Source organism: Plecotus auritus (assembly GCF_963455305.1).
Source record: "Plecotus auritus genome assembly, chromosome: X".
In the NCBI taxonomy this organism is placed as follows: domain Eukaryota; kingdom Metazoa; phylum Chordata; class Mammalia; order Chiroptera; family Vespertilionidae; genus Plecotus; species Plecotus auritus.
Genome location: NC_137784.1, coordinates 86,339,970 through 86,359,156, shown reverse-complemented (window position 1 = coordinate 86,359,156; position 19,187 = coordinate 86,339,970). Strand labels below are relative to the sequence as shown.

Sequence of the window (19,187 nt, the reverse complement as noted above, 5' to 3'; positions counted from 1 at the left end):
TCTGAGAAATGCTAACTTACCAGCTAAAATTCAAGGCTCTAAGAGATTAAAGTTCAAATTAAGTTGGGAGAAATTATATAGTTGTGATAACAAAATACATAAAGTATAGAAATTTATTTCTAAGAAAATAATTCTTATATTTTCTCTGGAGAAATTAGTATTTTAAAATATATTGTAGTCTTTACTATGTGTGGTAAAATTTCAACCTAGAGTATAATATTTTATTTTATTTTTTTACTTTTATTTTTATTTTTTTATTTATTAAGGTATTATATGTGTACATATCTTACCATTGTTTCCCCCCACCCCACTCCCATACATGCCCTCACCCCCAATGTTTTGCATCTGTTGGTTACTCTTATATGCATGCATGTAAGTCCTTCAGTTGATCTCTTATTTCCCCCACCTCTCCCTATCCTTACTGCTGTAATTTGACAGTCTTCTTGATGCTTTACTGCCTCTGTATCTATCTTTTTGTTCATCAGTTTATAATGTTTTTCATTATCCCCAAATGAGTGAGAACATGTGGTATTTTTCTTTCATTGACTGGCTTATTTCACTTAGCATAATGTTCTCTAATTCCATCCAGGTGCCTACAAATGGTAGTAATTCCTTCTTTTTTATTGCAGCATAGTATTCCATTGTGTAGATGTACCATAGTTTTCTGATCCAGTCATCTGCTGACAGGGACCTAGGCTGTTTCCAAATCTTAGCTATTGTAAATTGTGCTGTTATGAACATAGGGGTGCATATATCCTTTCTGATTGGTGTTTCTAGTTTCTTAGGATATATTCCTAGGAGTGGGATTACTGGGTCAAATGGGAGTTCCATTTTCAGTTTTTTTAAAAAACTCCATACTGTTTCCACAGTGGCTGCACCAGTTAGAGTATAATATTTTATATGGTCTGCTTAAAATAGAGGATTAATTCTATGGTGTGGACCAAATTTTTAATATAAAAACCAGTTTAAATTTAATTGATATCTTTTAGAATAATTATAAAAAGTATATAATATAATCTTTGGGATATATATATATATATATATATATATATATATATATATATATGCTAGTGGCCTGGTGCACAAAATTTGTGCACATTAAAAGGGGATTAATTAGGGGAAATATTTTAATATTGCTATCTGCCCTTTCTCTATAATAGAAGTGTCAGAGATGGAAGAAAATTAGTAAAATGTATATGAAAATCTTCTTCCTGTCAGATTCTGGGGCCCACCACAGGACCCAGAGTCAAGTCCCCGCCCACCCATGTGCACCTCAAAATCGTGTGAGGCCTAATACATTGACTTTTAATTACAGTTTTTCAAACATTTGAAGGAAACCTTTTATTTCCTCCCAGAGTAATTTCCTCCCAGAGTAATTTCAAAAAGAAAAGTAAATAATTTGCATTTTTCCTTCCTAACAAAGCTTATGTAGATATACTCAAAGACTGATAGAAGAAATTCAATTAGTGTCATTTACTGTCCACAGCCAAGGACAAGTAAAGTTAGAAAATAAGCCTTATTTCAGACTAATTTATATTGGCAAATTGAAAATAAGTGAATATTCAGGGGAACTTAGTTGTACTAGGCAGGAAACTACTCCTGGAGCATTAACTAATTTTTTTACTGATGTTTCATCTCATAAGAAAGCTGCTTAACTTGTGATGAATCCAAACCAGTCATATTTCTGTGCAAAGAATTGAATTAAAAAGCTATCAAGACTGCATTGCAGGATTTCCAAAAGCCTCTTGATATTATTTAAAACAAAAAAGGGGGGATAGTGGAGTAATCTCTTGTAAGTATATCACATCAAGCCTTAATTACTTAAATTTTTCTTTAAAATTATTTTCACTTGTAATGCTGATGGCAAGACACACATGTTGTCAGAATAAGCCAATGGAAATTGGTTTGGCAGAATGAAAAGATCCCGAGTCTAGTTTATAGAAAGGATTCCTTTATTAATCTTTGGTCAAGAATATGCTTATATATTTCCATAAAACTCCTCCAAGCCTGTGTGGATTCCTGCAACAATGGATCTAAGAGAGGAACTGACCAGACTACTCCAGCCACAGATGGCAGTGGCCTCAAGCAACATATTGAGGAGACAGAGGAGAAACAGTCCAGAGATGGAGGATAGTAAAGACGCCTTGCCATGCTAGCAGACATAAGTTGTGCATTGCTGCAGGTTGCCCAGGACAAGCCAAAGAAGGTCGGACCTGCATTGCCATTGCTCACTGTTTATCCTCCATCCAGAACTAGAGTATCATTGCTGTCATGTCACAGAGGACAGTGATTAAGAAACCTATAAAAAACTGTTAGACAGTAATTAAGAAGGGGGCTCAAAGAACTTGGCCCAGAAAGGACCTTACTGCAGACTGATTCCTTTGAAGCCTGGCAGCAATTTAAAAGGACATGATAGAACTCAATCCTTTTCATTGAATTTAAAAATCTTAAAAGGACCAGAGCTCTGCAAATGGCATACATTCTTGTTAAATGTATTAAATCAAAAAGGGTGATATGCTGGAGACTAAGTCCAGTGGGTCATAATACTTGTGAGAAGTCCTCAAAAGGTTGAATGGACTCTTTCAGCAGGGCTAAAAATCTGCATGTTATTACCTGCTGCTGGAACAGCCAAAGGCAATTCCCCTAACCCAGTGGTCAGCAAACCGTGCGAGCCGTGGTTTACCGCTCTGTTGACTAATGAGTTTGCCGACCACGGGACTAGACTAAATGTTACCATGTAGTTGGAAGCTGTGAGGATTAGGCAATTGTGGCAATTGTGTGCAAAGAGGTAAAGGGTAGTATATGACAGTAGTCGGCAAACTCATTAGTCAACAGAGCAGCAAACCGTGCTTGCAGACCACTGCCCTAACCTGATGGTCCCTCATTGTTTACCAGGCCTTAACTTTGATATGTATATCTGCTTTGCTAAAGGGCAAAATGTGGGAGTAAAAGGCGTTGGGTCCGGAGATTTGGAGAGCCCACTTCACTAGAAAGCAGAGCCTCCCCTGGCTCCCCCAGACCTCCCAAATTTACATTCCATGTCTAGTTTATTCATTTACGCGCAGCCCTTCTCCAGATTCCCAAACCCTTGCAGCTGCGAAAAAGAACCTAGCTGTGGAAAGACCCTAACAGATAGGTATTTATTGTATTTTCAATTATACAATATTATAAAGCAAAGCTGCAATGAGAATTCTTGTATATGTCTTCTTGTACAGATGAGCAAGCATTTCTTTGGAGAAGAAGTAGAATCTGTAAGTCTCTCTCTCTCTCTCTCTCCCTCTCTCTTTCTCTCTCTCTTTCTTTCTCTCTCTCTCTAGCCATGGCCAATTTACCCATCCAAATGGATGTACCAAATTCCATTCCTGCCAATAGTAGATGAGAGTTGCACTAGACCTTTGTGGGGGGGGGGGGTTCAGAATCTTCAAATTCTTGGTAATTATATATGTATGAATCCATCCTGTGTTTGAAATGACAGTAAATCTTCCAATAACACACAATTCTTTTTACTTTTATTTATTTATTTATTTATTTATTTATTTATTTATTTATTTTCACTCCACAAGTCCCTATTATTTATTTATTTTTAATTTCTTTATTGATTAAGGTATTGCATATGTGTCCTCATTCCTCCATTAACCTCCCAAACACCACCCCCAACTCATGCCCTCACCCCCCTGGTGTTCATGTCCATTGGTTAGGCTTATATTCATGCATACAAGTCCTTTGGTCAATCTCTCCTCCTTTCCCCCACCCTGCCCGACCTTCCCTCTGAGGTTTGACAGTCTGATCGATGCTTCTCTGTCTCTGGATCTGTTTTTGTACATCAGTTTATGCTGTTCATTATATTTCATAAATGAGTGAGATCATGTGATATTTATCTGTCTATGACTGGCTTATTTCACTTAGCATAATGCTCTCCAGTTCCATCCATGATGTTGCAAATGATAAGAATTCCTTCTTTTTTACTGCAGCATAGTATTCCATTGTGTAGATGTACCACAGTTTTTTAATCTACTCATCAGCTGATGGGCACTTAGGCTCTTTCCAAATCTTAGCTATGGTGAATTGTGCTACTATGAATACAGGGGTGCATATATCTTTTCTTTATTTTATTTTATTTTATTTATTTTTTTTAAATAAATCTTTATTCAGATTATTACAATTGTTTCTCCTCCCCCCCCCCCCATAGCTTCCCTCCACCCGGTTCCCACCCCACCTTCTGCCCTTACTTCCCCCCCCCACTGTCCTCATCCATAGGAGTATGATTTTTGTCTAGTCTCTTCCTGAACTCCCCCATACCCCTTTCCCCCTGAGAATTATCAGTCCACTCCCTTTCTATGCCCCTGATTCTATTATATTCACCAGATTATTCTGTTCCTCAGGTTTTTAATTCACTTGATTTTTAGGTTCACTTGTTGATAGATATGTATTTGTTGTTCATAATTTTTATCTTTACTTTTTTCTTCTTCCTCTTCTTTAAGAATACCTTTCAGCATTTCATATAATACTGGTTTGGTGGTGATGAACTCCTTTAGCTTTTTCTTATCTGTGAAGCTCTTTATCTGCCCTTCAATTCTGAATGATAGCTTTGCTGGGTAGAGTAATCTTGGTTGTAGGTTCTTGCTATTCATCACTTTGAATATTTCTTGCCACTCCCGTCTGGCCTGCATAGTTTCTGTTGAGAAATCAGCTGACAATCGTATGGGTGCTCCCTTGTAGGTAATTAACTGTTTTTCTCTTGCTGCTTTTAATATTCTCTCTTTGTCTTTTGCTCTTGGCATTTTAATTATGATGTGTCTTGGTGTGGTCCTCTTTGGATTCCTTTTGTTTGGGGTTCTGTGTGCTTCCTGGACTTGTAAGTCTATTTCTTTCACCAGGTGGGGGAAGTTTTCAGTCATTATTTCTTCAAATAGGTTTTCAGTATCTTGCTCTCTCTCTTCTTCTGGCACCCCCATAATTCTGATGTTGGTACGCTTGAAGTTGTCCCAGAGGCTTCTTACACTATCTTCAACTTTTTGGATTTTTTTTTCTTTTTGCTTTTTCGGTTGAGTGTTTTTTGCTTCTTTGTATTTCAATTCTTTGACTTGATTCTTGTGTTCCTCTAGTCTGTTGTTGGGTCTCTGTATAATATTTTTTATTTCAGTCAGTTTATGTTTAATTTCTAGTTGGTCCTTTATAATATCTTCGAGGGTCTCGTTATATTTATCGGCCTTTTCTAGGATATTCTTGAAAAGCCTTATAACCATGGTTTTGAATTCTATATCCAGTCGTTTGTTTTCCTCCATTTCTTTCGTTTGTGATCTGTTTCTTTGATGCCACATTTTCACTGCTTCCCTGAGTTGGTAGAGTAGATTTGTGTGCTAGGTTTCCTATATGGCCCAGTGGGTCGGCGTCCCCAGTTAACCTGAGGTGGACACTCTTGGTGCACCCCTTTGTGGACTGTGTGTACAGCCTTGTTGTAGTTAAGTCTTGATTGTTGTTGGTATCACTGGGAGGAATTGACCTCCAGGCCAGTTGGCTGTAAGGATCAGCTGTGTCTATGCTGGGAGAAGTTCGGTGCTGGAGACAGCCTTTATAGGATTAGTCTTGCCAAATTGCAAAAGCCTCTGTGCTCAGCTTGGATGGGGTGGAGTCTCTGGGCGGAGCAGACAGTCTTGGCTTCCAGTCAGCCTTGCCCTTGTGCGCGTGCGCACCTCCAGACCTCTGCCTTCCCCGGTTCCCGAGTCTCCGCCCAAGAGTCCAGATTCCCCCCGTAAGAGCGTAGGTCCCCAGGGGCTCACCTGGAACTGGGGTTCAGTGCAGTCAGAACTGGGGCTCAGTGAAGTCAGGAGCTTCCGACTCCCTTCTGCTTGGGAAAGCCTGTGGCAACCTCCGCAGCCTTTGTGCGCACTGGCGCCCGTGCCTCCAGACCCCTGCCCACAGGGCCTCCCCCGGGTCTCCCCCGGGTCTCCGAGTCTCCGGGTGCCTTTCTCTCTACCTGACAGTCCAGACTCCCCCTGTATGAGCCTGGGTCCACAGGGTTTCGCCCGGGACTGGGGTTCAGTGCAGTCAGAACTGGGGTTTAGTGCAGTCGGGGGCTTTCTTCCCCTTCCGCCAGAGAAAGTCAGCCAGGCTCTCAGCCGCCCTTCCTCTCTGCACGCACAAAGACCCTTTTCCATACCTCCAATTTTCTGTGAGCTTTTCTCTTTCCTTCTAGTTGTAGAATTTCACTCAGCCAGTTTTCCTGTGGTTCTGGATGGTGTCCATTCTGTCTTTTAGTTGTAGTTTTGAAATTGTTGTGTGAGGCAGCAGTTTAGGTGCTTACCTATGCCGCCGTCTTGGTTTCTCCCATATATCTTTTCTAATTAGTGTTTCTATTTTCTTGGGATATATTCCTAGAAGTGGGATCACTGGGTCCAATGGACATTCCATTTTTTGTTTTTTGAGGAAATTCCATACTGTTCTCTACAGTAGCTGCACCAGTCTGCATTCCCACCAGCAGTGCACAAGGGTTCCTTTTTCTCTGCATCCTTGCCAACACTTGTCGTTGGTTGATTTGTTGATGATAGCCATTCTGACAGATATGAGATGATACCGCATTGTTGTTTTGATTTCCATCTCTCAGATAATTAGTGACTTTGTGCATGTTTTCATATGTCCCTTGGCCTTCCTTCTGTTCTCCTTCAAAAAGTGTCTATTTAGGTCCATTGCCCATTTTTGATTGGATTGTTTATCTTCCTTTTGTTAAGTTGTATGAGTTCCCTGTGAATGTTGGAGATTAAATCCTTATCGGTGATGACATTGGCAAATATGTTCTCCCATGCAGTGGGCTTTCTTATTGTTTGGTTGATGGTTTATTTTGCTGTGCAGAAGCTTTTTATTTTTATGTAGTCCCATTTGTTTATTTTCTCTTTAGTTTCCATTGCCCTGGGAGCAGTATCAGTGAAGAAACTGCTTCTGCATATATCTGAGATTACGCTGCCTGTGGATTCCTCTACTATTTTTATGGTTTCCCATCTTATGTTTAAGTCCTTTATACATTTTGAGTTTATTTTTGTGTATGGTGTAAGTTTGTGGTCTAGTTTCATTTTTTTTGCATGTATCAGTCCTATTTTCCCAACACCATTTGTTGAAGAGACTGTCTTGACTCCATTTTATGTTCATGCCTCCTTTGTCAAATATTAATTGGGTATAGTGGTTTGGGTCGATTTCTGGGTTCTCTATTCTATTCCATTGATCTATATGTCTGTTCTTGTGCCAGTACCAGGCTGTTTTAATAACAGTGGCTTTGTAATACAGCTTGATATCTGGTATTGAGATCCCACCTACTTTGTTCTTCTTTTTCAGGATTGCTGCAGCTATTTGGGGTCTTTTGTATTCCAGATGAATTTTTGGAAAATTTGTTGTAGGTCTGTTAAATATACCATTGGTATTTTAATGGGGATTGCATTGAATCTATAGATTGCTTTAGGTAGTATGGACATTTTGATGATGTTGATTCTACCAATCCATGAACATGGTAGTTCTTCCATCTGTTTACATCTTCCTCTATCTCTTTTTTCAGTGTCCTGTAGTTTTTCACATATAGGTCTTTTACCTCCTTAGTTAAGTTTATTCCTAGGTATCTTAATTTTTTTGGTGCGATGGTAAATGGGATTGTTTTTTTAGTCTCTCTTTCTGTAAGTTCACTATTGTTGTATAGAAATGCCATAGATTTCTTGGCATTAATTTTGTATCCTGCTACATTGCCAAATTCATTTATTAAGTCTAATAATTTTTCGATGGAGTCCTTAAGGTTATCTATGTACAATATCATGTCATCAGCGAATAAGGACAGTTTTACTTCTTCTTTTCCAATTTGGATGCCTTTTATTTCTTCTTCTTGTCTAATCGCAATGGCTAGTACTTCCAGTACTATGTTGTACAGGAGTGGTGAGAGTGGGCATCCCTGTCTTGTTCCTGTTCTTAGGGGAAATGGTTTTAGTTTTTGTCCATTGAGTATGATGTTGGCTGTGGGTTTGTCATATATGGCTTTTATTATGTTTAGGTATGATCCTTCTATTCCCACCTTGCTGAGAGTTTATATTAAGAAGGGCTGCTGGATTTTGTCAAGTGCTTTTTCTGCATCAATTGATATGACTATGTGATTTTTATCTCTCAATTTGTTTATGTGATATATCACATTTATTGATTTGCAGATATTGTACCATCTTTGCATCCCCGGTATAATTCCTACTTGGTCATGGTTTATGATCTTTCTGATGTATTGCTGGATCAGATTTGCTAGAATTTTGTTGAGGATTTTGGCATCTATATTCATGAGGGATATTGGCCTATAATTCTCTTTCATTGTGTTGTCTTTATCTCGTTTTGGTATTAGGATGATGCTGGCTTCATAGAAAGAGCTTGGAAGTGTTCCTTTTGAATATTTTGGAATAGTATGAGGAGGATAGGTTTTAGTTCTTATTTGAATGTTTGATGTAACTCCCCTGTGAAGCCATCTGGCCCCAGACTTTTGTTTGCTGGGAGCTTTTTGATGATTACTTCAATTTCATCCATAGTTATCGGCCTATTGAGATTGTTAGAATCTTCCTGATTGAGTTTTGGAAGGTTTTATTTTTCTAGGAACATGTCCATTTCCTCAAGGTTGTCTAGTTTGTTGGAGTGAAGTTGTTCATAGTATTTTTTAACAATCCTTTGTATTTCTGTGGGGTCTGTAGTTATTTTACCTCTCTCATTTCTTATTTTGTTTATTTGAGTCCTCTCTCTTTGCTTCTTGGTGAGGCTGGCTAGAGGTTCATCAATCTTGTTTATCCTTTCAAAGAACCAGCTCTTGGTTTCATTGATCTTTTGTTTTATTTTTTTTTGTCTTTATGTCACTTATTTCTGCTCTAATCTTTATTATCTCCTTCCTTCTGCTCACTCTGGGCTTTTCTTGTTGCTCTCTTTCTAATCCTTTGAGTTGTAACATTAGATGATTTCCTACCTTTTTTTTTTTTTTTTTTTTTTTTTTTTGTGGTAGGCCTGTAGAGCTATGAACTTCCCTCTCAGGACTACTTTCATTGTGACCCATAGATTTTGGATTGTTGTGTTTTTGTTGTTATTAGTTTCCATGATGCTTTTAATTTCTTCTTTGATCTCATTGGTAACCCAGTCATTATTTAATAGCATGCTATTCAGCCTCCAAGTGTTTGAGATTTTTGGATTGTTTTTATTGTAGTTTATTTCTAATTTTATGGCATTGTGGTCTCAGAAGATGCTTGGTATGATTTCAATCTTCTTGAATTTGGGGAGACTTTGCTTGTGACCCAATATATGGTCTATTTTTGAAAATGTCCCATGTGCACTTGAGAAGAACGTATATTCCGTGGCTTTGGGGTGAAATGTTCTGAAGATGTCAGTTAAGTCTATCTGATCTAGTGAGTCATTTAGGATTGCTGTGTCTTTGCTGATTTTTTGTCTTGAGGATTTATCCAGTGATGTCAGTGGTGTATTAAAATCCCCTACTATGATTGTATTGTTGTCGATCTCTCCCTTGATATCTTCCAGGATTTTTGTTATGTTTTGGGTGCTTTTGAGTTGGGTGCATATATGTTTTTCAGGGTTATATCCTGTTGTTGTATCGATCCCTTTAGTATTATGAAGTGGCCTTCCTTATCTCTTGTTATGGCCTTCACTTTGAGGTCTATTTTGTCAGATATAAGTATTGCTACCCCAGCTTTTTTTTCATTTCCATTTGCCTGAAAGATATTTTTCCATCCATTCACTTTCAATCTGGGTGAGTCCCTTGTTCTGAGGTGGGTCTCTTGTAGACAGCATATATATGGGTCGTGTTTTTTTATCCATTCAGCCACTCGATGTCTTTTGATTGGAGCATTTATTCCGTTTACGTTTAAAGTTATTACTGAAAGGTACTTGTTTGTAGTCATATCTATTTTTGTGTCTGTGTTCCTTCTTACCTTTTTATTTCTTCTTTTTACAGTATTCCCTTTAGCATTTCTTGCATTGCTGGTTTGGTGGTGATAAACTCCCTTTGCCTTTTTTTGTCTGCTAAGCTCCTGATTTCCCCTTCAATTTTGATTGATAGTCTTGCTGGATAGAGTATTCTTGGATTCAGTCCTTTGCTTTGCAACACTTTGTATACCTCCTTCCATTCCCTTCTAGCTTGATGTGTTTCTGTTGAGAAATCATTTGATAATCTGATGGGGGATCCTTTGTAGGTAACTCTCTGTCTCTCTCTTGCCACCTTTAAGATTCTCTCTCTGTCATTAATATTTGCCATTGAAATTATGACGTGTCTTGGTGTGGGTCTTTTGGGATTGATCCTGCTTGGGACTCTCTGTACTTGTGTAACTTTTTTCTTCCCCATATCTGGGAAGTTTTCTGTCATTATTTCTTCAAATAGATTTTCTAATCCTTGCTGCTTTTCTTGTCCTTCTGGCAGCCCTATTATACGTATGCTACTTCATTTCATGTTGTCCCAAAGCTCCCTTAGGCTCTCCTCCTGCTTTTTAATTTTTTTTCCAGTTGCTGTTCAGATTGAGCTTTTTTGTCTACCTTATCTTCTAACTCACTAATTCGGTCCTCTGCTTCTTCTAGTCTACTCTTGAAACTTTCCATTGTGTTTTTCATTTTAGCTATATCATTTTTCCTTTCTTCCTGATTCTTGCATAGGTTGTTGATTTTCTCATCCCTCCGATGTATGAATTGCACGACCATTACCCTGAATTCTTTTTCAGTCATGTTGCATGCTTCAATTTTACTAATTTCCTTTCTTGGTGACTCCTCTTTTTCTTTCCTCTGGGGATTGTGTCGTCTCCCCATTCTGACTATCACCAGAAGCTTCAAACTTCGAGTTGCATAGACCTGGGCCATGTGTCATGGGAGCTTTGCACCACCCGAGTGTCACTGAAGTGCTCCAACATTAAGACATGTGGCTGCCATGGGTTGTTGGGAACCAGACTCACCCTGGGTCAGTGTTACCAGTGTTCAGTGTGGTCTCGTGTGCGCACCTAGAATCAGGGACCCCGCCTGCACCGTGCTGTTGGCTTGTGCCGAAAATCAGAGTTCCCTAGCACCTGCCAGGAGTCAGAGTTTCCTTGTGTCTACACCAAGAATCGAGTATCAGAGTCTCAATTGCCTCGTGTGGCTTCTCGCTGAGAATCAGGGTCCCTGTATGTACATGCACCAAGAATTGGAGTAACTGGCTCTTAGTATGAATGCTCTGTGAGTCAGGGATCCTTGGTGCATGCGATAAGAAACAGAGTCAAGTCAGTGGTGCTCAGTGCTGCCTCTTGCTGGGAGAATCTGGGTCCCGGTCACCTTGGGGGACTGGATTGCACAGTAGCACTGTGGCATGCCTGCACTTCAGAAAACAGACTTCTGTGTGTGCTGCAGAAAACAGACTTCCCTGTGCACTTGCCCAGAATCGAAGTCAGGTGGCACTGCTGCCCTGCGTGGGCTTCGGGTTTGGTCACCGGATTGCCTTGTGGGGAGCAGATTCCCAGTCTCTGTCAGTAGCAGTGCTGCAGCCCGTGCACGCGCTCCCAAGCTCAAATTCCCATAGGGGCGCTGTGGCCTTAGGGAGGGGCGGTTCTATCAGTTACTATGGCACTATCCTCGAGCCTGCAGGGAGGGGGTAGGCTCTTTGACTCACAGAAATATGCGGCCAGGATGTCTGGATTCTTGTTGTCTGTTGGTCTGAAGCTGTGGTCGCAGTTCTCTGTCCCCAGTGGCTGCAGGGTCCTCATTTGCGTCTGAGATGCGACTGGGTGGTGCTGAGGCTAGGATCCTAGTCTCAAGCAGCTCTGTTTCTCAAGATGGCGTGGTCTCTGTGCCCACACTGGCTGCCCAGAAGTGTCCGCTTTGTGCGCGGGGCTCCGCCGTCTAAGACTGCCCGGTTTGACAGCCCCTTGGAAAACCTGCAGAATCTAATTGTCCCTAGCTCACACACACACACACCACACACATCTACACTCTCCTCTATGGCTCCCTCACTCTCTTACACTCTCTCCTTCCCTACCTTCCTGCTGGTCACCATCTTTCTCCTAACACACAATTCTTGATACACTCAAGATATGATTCCTTATCAAAGGACATAATTTTAGAGTTAAAATGGACCTGGAAACAATTCTTGTCAGAGTTTGATTTGCCAGGATATAAGAAAAAAAAAAAGGCTGAATTCTGGATCATAATAGCTCATGCCATTAAACTCAGAAAGCAGCTCTATAAGCAAAAAATAGTTAAATAAGTTGTTAGATAAATCCTGTTTGTATCATCTTCAGGGCATGAAGTACTTACACTATAGAGAGTTTGCTGATGGGAAGCTGTAATCTGGGAACTATGTGGTAGATGGGCGTTTTGTACTAAAAGTAACATATTATGGCTTTAATGACATCTTGGAAATGCTAAGACTCTCCCAACAGAAACCTTCTGCTGAAGGTAAGCGATGTATTTTACCTTTCTGATGCACATAAGGTAGCTCCAAAGTTCAAATGAGTATATGCACTGAATTAAAGCCTCAGGCTGATTCAACTCCTCACTTTTGTTGAAAAATCAGCCTCATTTCCAAGCCAAAGGAATTGAATGAATTCTGTAGGCTGTAATCTTAGCAAAGCCTAACCTTCGGAACAAAGCCTGTGCAATAATGTTGAGTTCCTGCTGTGGCAGGATTAGGCTGTATTGTTTGGAGACCCCAGGAATACCTGGAGGAAAGTACTGAGTGCTGGGCACACAGTAGGTGCTCAATAAATACTTGTCAGATTGAATGGAAGGTAATTTGGTAGCTGGACCCCTACAAAGCACATTCTGAAATGGCATATAATTAAAGCCTACCCTCACTATCTCTGTCAGAGAGATAGAAGCAAGTAGGGGGCCCCTAGCAAGTTAATGCTCTGTGGGTTGTGTGGGATGACTTCAGACAGAACTGTGGCATTCTAGTAAATAAGTAGGTATGGCATTAAGGTCCATTTTGTGTTTTTGTCTTCTGTTAATGCACTAGTGGCAGCAACAAACAATGTCTGTAGGGATCATCACAGATCAAATAGAAATCTGCAATGGGGAATGGGAATGAGTGAATGAGAACTAGGAGGAAATGAACTGATGGAAGAGAGGGAGTAAGAAAGAGAAAAAGTAAGAAGGAGAAACAATGAATCAGGTAAAGTACACATAAGAAACAGGCATTAAAAGTTTTCACCAGTATTGCAAGGGCAAAGAAGAGAGTGACACAGAAAAATAGAAAAACACAAGAAAGACAGGAGGAGAGAGATAAAATTACAACATATTTTCATATTCTTTAAAGGATCTTTGGCATTATAAGTTTTAAAACTGCTGACTATATTACATAGAAAAAATGAAGAATGAAAGACAGAGGGACACATGTGCAGATAGAGATGGACAGTCTGGTCATCAGTGATATCATCTTTGTGCTTTACAAAACTTGTGGGATATTAAACTTTAGGGACTCATCTAGTCCAACTCTCTTATTTAACAGATAAGATAACTGAGGCTCAATATTTTCTCAAATAATGCAGCTACTTAGCAGCATTTCCAGGAATTCAATTTTGGTCTTCTGCTCTTTCATCCAACTAAATTAAAACATATACTAATTTCCTCTTTCTCTATGCATCCATGCTTTGGAGGATGAAAATCCTGGTAATCACAATAAAAATCTCTCTCTCTCTCTCTCTCTCTCTCTCTCTCTCTCTCTCTCTCTCTCTCTCTCTCCTTATTCTTATTGCAGACTTAGTCTTATGGTTATTATTTGGCTGATTCCACTTTAAAAGTTTGGAGTAGTTTTCTGGTCTTAGAGCTAACATGTTGGGACAGCAGCTGCAGAGTGGCAAGTACTTAACTTCCTGTCAAAATTAGTTACCCACAAAAGATAAAACACAATGCCAATTTTCCAGAGTTCCATTTAATTCACAGGTTGACAACTTTCAAACTTAAGAAACTCTGGTCTCAGAGTGAGGAAAGGATAGTTGCCGACTCTCTCTCTCTCTCTTTCTCTCTCTCTCTCTCTCTCTCTCTCTCTCTCTCTCTCTCTCTCTCTCTCTGTGTGTGTGTGTGTGTGTGTGTACTGTGTCTGTCTTTTTCTCTACCTCTCTCTTTTTCTGTTTCATTTCACTCTCCAAATTGCAATGGCAGTGTGGATGCTCAATCTATTCTTTACACACTGCAGCCAGGAGTTTTCTAAACTGCAAATCTGATCATGTCACAGCTGTGCCAAAATTCATTCAATGGCTTCCCATGGTTTAAGATAAAGTTCAAATTCTTCTACATGGCTTATGAGTCTTGTGTGATCTGGGCCTTGCAAATGTCCCTCCATCTCTATGCTGCAGCAGTGCTGAACTCCTTCCAGTTGTTTATTTACACCAGGCCCTCTCTTACTTACAGATCTTCACACACACTGTGCACATTACTTGAGATAGTCTTCCCTTCCCACTCTTTTATATACTTATCTGATTCTGGCTAAATTCTATTCCTTCTTTAGGACTCAGCATAAATACCACTTATTCAAGAGGGTTCCCATGCTTCCTTATGCTGGGCTAAGTTCTCTTAATGACCCTTAGGGCTTTGAACTTTGTTGTAATACTATACATTTTTGGTATTATGTGTTTAATTAGCTGTCCTCTTTCCCTATTTAAACTATAAGCTCTGTGAAGGCAAGAAACAGGTTTGCTTCCCTCAGCACCTTTCTTAACCAGACAGGATAAATGTTTGCTGCATCAACAAATGGATGAAGTAACTTGCTGCTCCCTGCCGCACATGACAAGGCTAATCAATCTTATAATTGAAAAGCTCTTAGAGATCATCTGGCTGAACTTCCATTTTATAGTTGGGGAAACTGAGCTTCAGAAAGGTGAGCTAATTAGTGACCAAACTGAGATTTTAAACTCATGTCTTTTTATTTCCATATCTATGCTATTTTTGTACTTTACCACACTGACTATTGAAAGGTGATTTTATCACCATAGCAAGGCTCAGAGTTAGTATTGCCTCCAGCAGATAAAAAAACAAACAAACAAACAAGCTAAGGTAATTTTTCTAGTTTTCTTGAGAGTTTAAGTATGGCATGTAGTGCTCTTACTTGGCTCTGGTGTAGGGATGGGGAAATGGGGGTGGTTTGTAAGTGTATTCATTACTGTCTACTCTCAATTATATAATTATAGTGCAGATAAAGCCACATTTTTAGCCATTAACAACATACATGTAAGTGCTCTCTGAAAATACTATCTGGTAATGATTGTATTTAATAATCCAGCTTTTACCAGAGAGTTCTGTCCCCCTTTTCCTTCTTGTGCTTTTAAATTTGCACAGAGAGAGGATGCCAGGAAGAAGCAGTCACACACCATTTTCTCTGCTCCCAAATATTCCTCCTGCCCTCCCCCTCAAAAGCATATGCCTGAAATCCTACAGACATAAATATATACTTTGACTGAAGTGTCATTTAATCTTTTCAGTTTTATTTATAAATATCAGTCCACTTAGGTACGGAGACATAAGGGCAAAATCACTATAGATAGTGTATCAGAGACTTTCATGGGGGCAAGGGAGAGGGAAAAAAGACCGGGGATACCTAAAAGAGAAAAGATGAGTATATGATTGAGGTTAAGGTGAGAATTCCCTGTTCTACCATTTTGATCAGGATTGGCTTAAAATAAGAATTTCCAGGGTGAGTTTCTCCTTCCGGGGTTTTACTAACAAACCAAAATAATCCCAGACCTTTCACTCTCCTTCCTGCTTCATAGAAGTTTGTCCCCTGGACTCCCTTCCCAATACCCCAAATTTAACAAGATGAAAAGTAAGCCACCACTTTCCCCCACACCCTCAGTGAACATTACTTCAGCCTCTCTATCTGGCCATCAACCGGTTGTTTACTACAACTTGCAACCCTTTTCAGAGCACATGGAGCTGATCCCCAGCCCTATCACTTCCTTTGCCATTGTAGCCTTCCTATGTATCTGGTTTCTGTCCTGCTGCTGCCACCCGCACCCCTATTAAGGCCGCTTTCACCTTGACTCTGGCTCTTCCAGTAACAACTTCCTAGCTAGTCTCCCTGACTCCAGCCTCTCTCGTTCTTCAATCCAGCTTGTGCATTTTGCCAGATTCATATCCCTGTACACGGTTTTAATCAAATTCCTCTCCAATGCCTGTACCCTTACTGCCTTTTGTATTCATTCCAAATGCCTTCATTTGGCTCTCAGGGTCTCTCACCTTCTGACCTCATTCTTCCACATATCCTTCTTCCCCCACTTCATCAACCCCATTTTTCATTTCTCATTATTTCCTAACAGAGCCACTCATTTCAGCCAAGCTAATCTGCTTACCACTACCCCCATCTGCAATTTGCTCCTTTGTACCTCTTATTCTTTTGCATGTACTGTTCTTTATCCCTATAAAGCCTTTACCCTCTCAGCTCTAGGAAACTGCACCTCAACCTTCTTAACAAGTTCCTTTAAGATTTAATTTTTCCAGGAAGCCTTTCTGGATTAAGTTGATCAGTTCAGATTTATATTTGTTTGCACTTTAAGAAATTGTCAATATTTAACCATTGTGACCTATAGAAACAGCAATTTTATACGATTCAATGTAAAAGACTCCCGCCAACTTTTGACTGTTCTATTTATATTGTAATGTGTATTTCTTCATATATTGCTTAAGGGGCCCTCCCAAAAAATTTCTGAGTCTCTAACTGCCATAACACTCTGAAAGCAGAAATAATATATTTTTTACCTTGATGGGGCCTGAAATGATGCAGAGCACACTATGGGTAGTCAAATTTGGCTTTTAATGGATTCATTTTCTTGTACTATATAGTGGGCCTCATCACTAACTCTCTTGTATTGCAGTTAGGGGTACACGTGTCTGTCCTATCCACTGGTCTGTAAACTGTGCAAGGGCAAATGCAAGGCCTAATTTATCTTTGGCACCTTGCCTATACCTAGCACTGTGTCTAATACATAGTAGATCCTCAATAAATATTTGAAGAACTGAGTTGAAGGATTTGCTATACCTTTTTTGCTCTTCAAGGAACAGAGGAGGCCTGAGGATCCTCTAATCCTTTTAGAAAAGACCTGGAGAAACCAACCTATGAATCCCTGAGCTCCAGCACAGTCAAATTACTAGACACATATAGATCTTAGCAAACAACAAATCCATGGCAACCAGTCTGGAAATGCACTACCTTTCCCTGGAAGCCTGCCAACTGCTACTGGCAGGCTCAAGAGAGCAAGAAAGCAAGAGCCAGATAGTTTTCTACTTTGAGCTTCTCTGTCCTTCACCACACATGTGTTGTATATGCCTGCATGGTCCTTGGGTGGGGAAAGTAGTATGCTTTCTCTGTGCACAATTCCTTAGGTTCATAGATTCAGACCTTGGGAAGGCATTAGCATGACGGTTTGTCTAATCTATATATATATAAAAGGCTAATAAGTGAAGTGTCCCCTCGGGAGTTTGACTGGGAGACCGGGAGTTCGTTCACTCAATGTGACATGTGCTGACCACCAGGGGGTGGTGTGGAACGAAGGAAGGCTCTGGCCAGCAGCTGGCAGCCAGCAGCCAGCAGCCAGCAGCCAGCAGCCAGCAGCCAGGAAAGGGAGGCCCTGGCCGGCAACTGGAAGGCCCTGATTGGCCCTTATCATTGGCCAGACCTAGGGATCCTACTCGTGCATGAATTTTGTGCAACGGGCCTCTAGTAACAATATAAAGTAGTCAATGAAATAGCACCCTTGGAGCCCTTGAGGAGATTGCACATACTGTCAGTTAATCTACCCTGCATTCATTACACAATACTTTCTTTTCAGAATTGTTGTGGACAGCCCCTGAACTGCTGAGAGCTCCCAAGGAAAGCAGGTTAGGTTCTTTTGCAGTAGATGTCTATAGCTTTGCCATTATCATGCATGAAGTGATGGTCCGGGGAACGCCATTCTGCATGATGGACCTGCCTGCTCAAGAAGCAGGAGGTGAGAAAAGCACACCAGGGGCTCACCAGGACCCAGTTTATCAGGCCAACCCACAGGCCAGGCCAAGGGACCCCACCTGCTAAAGGAACCCCGCTCACTCTGCAGACACCCTTTGAGCCACGGTGCAGCCCCAGGTGCGGCAGCCGGGGAGGGACTGTGGGAGGTTGGCTCCAGGGAATGTCCGGTCCGTCTAGCCCAGTCCCGCCCGCCGGCCACCTTCTAATTAATTTCCTTTCAATGTACACAAATCTGTGCACCAGGTCACTAGTGGTAATATAAGTTACTAACATGAAGGGAAGCTGAGTGGAGGGCATATAGGCAATTGTACTATTTTTTACAACTTTTCTGGAAGTCTAAATTTATTTCTAAATAAAGGATTTTAAAAATGCAAACAAAACAAAACCCTCCAAATAGTTATCATTTGCCCTACTTAGAGTCCAATATCACTTGTCTACTCAAAGCTCCCCAACTGTTCCCTTTCAGTTGTTAAATGAAACACGTTTCTCACATGACATATAATGCTTTTCACAATCTGGCCCCTAACCACCTCTCTAGGCTTATCTTCACTCCTCACACTCCACCTAAACCCCATGACTGGCAGTGCCCTGAAAGCCTTGTGGTCTCTCCCACCTCTGTGTATTCACACAGGCTGTTCATAGTACCTGTAATGACCTCACCTTTCCCCCACCTTGCCTCATCCAAATTGTGTCACCTCCTCTTGGAAAGCTTTTCTGAACTCTTCGGTGTGAGTCAGGTGCCCGCCCCCCCCCCCCCCTTGTGTTTACCTGCATGTTTGTCTGCTAGAGCACTTATATCATTGGTCATTGTTTATTTTCTTAATTGGACTGTGAGCTCCTCAAGGGTGTGAATCATGCTTGACCTAGGTAGTGAAGTGACCCATTCAATTTGATGGTGTTCTGAGAAAGAAATAAAGACTCCCTCTTTTAGAGAGTGGATGGGGCAGTTGTATCTCAAGGGGTTGATTTACATGAACTCTAATTGCACTGAGAGAGTAGGGTGCTGTGATGGAGAAACCATTACTGGTATAAGCAAACCTGGGTTATAAGAGCAGAAGGTGTGATGTCACAAGGAACTAAGAAGTCAGAGGTAACAGCTGAAATTCTTTCATGGGGTAAGGGGACATTTATTATGGTCCGAAGCATCACTGTTGTGTGTTACAGCCAATGGAAAGAGCACACAGGTAAGGTAAGTAAGGTTTAGTTCATGATGAGGATGTTAAGGTTG

At 40.6% G+C, this 19,187-nt stretch overlaps 1 protein-coding gene across 1 annotated transcript in view; it reads left to right on the top strand.

Moving 5' to 3' along the window:
• Positions 1 to 19,187, top strand: part of GUCY2F (guanylate cyclase 2F, retinal) — a gene marked incomplete at both ends in the record, with an annotated part of 197,736 nt that overhangs the window by 115,145 nt on the left and 63,404 nt on the right. The window contains 3 exon segments of the mRNA XM_080653124.1: positions 12,264 to 12,308; positions 12,312 to 12,420; positions 17,784 to 17,942. Of these exon segments, the coding sequence (XP_080509250.1) occupies positions 12,264 to 12,308; positions 12,312 to 12,420; positions 17,784 to 17,942 (313 nt within the window).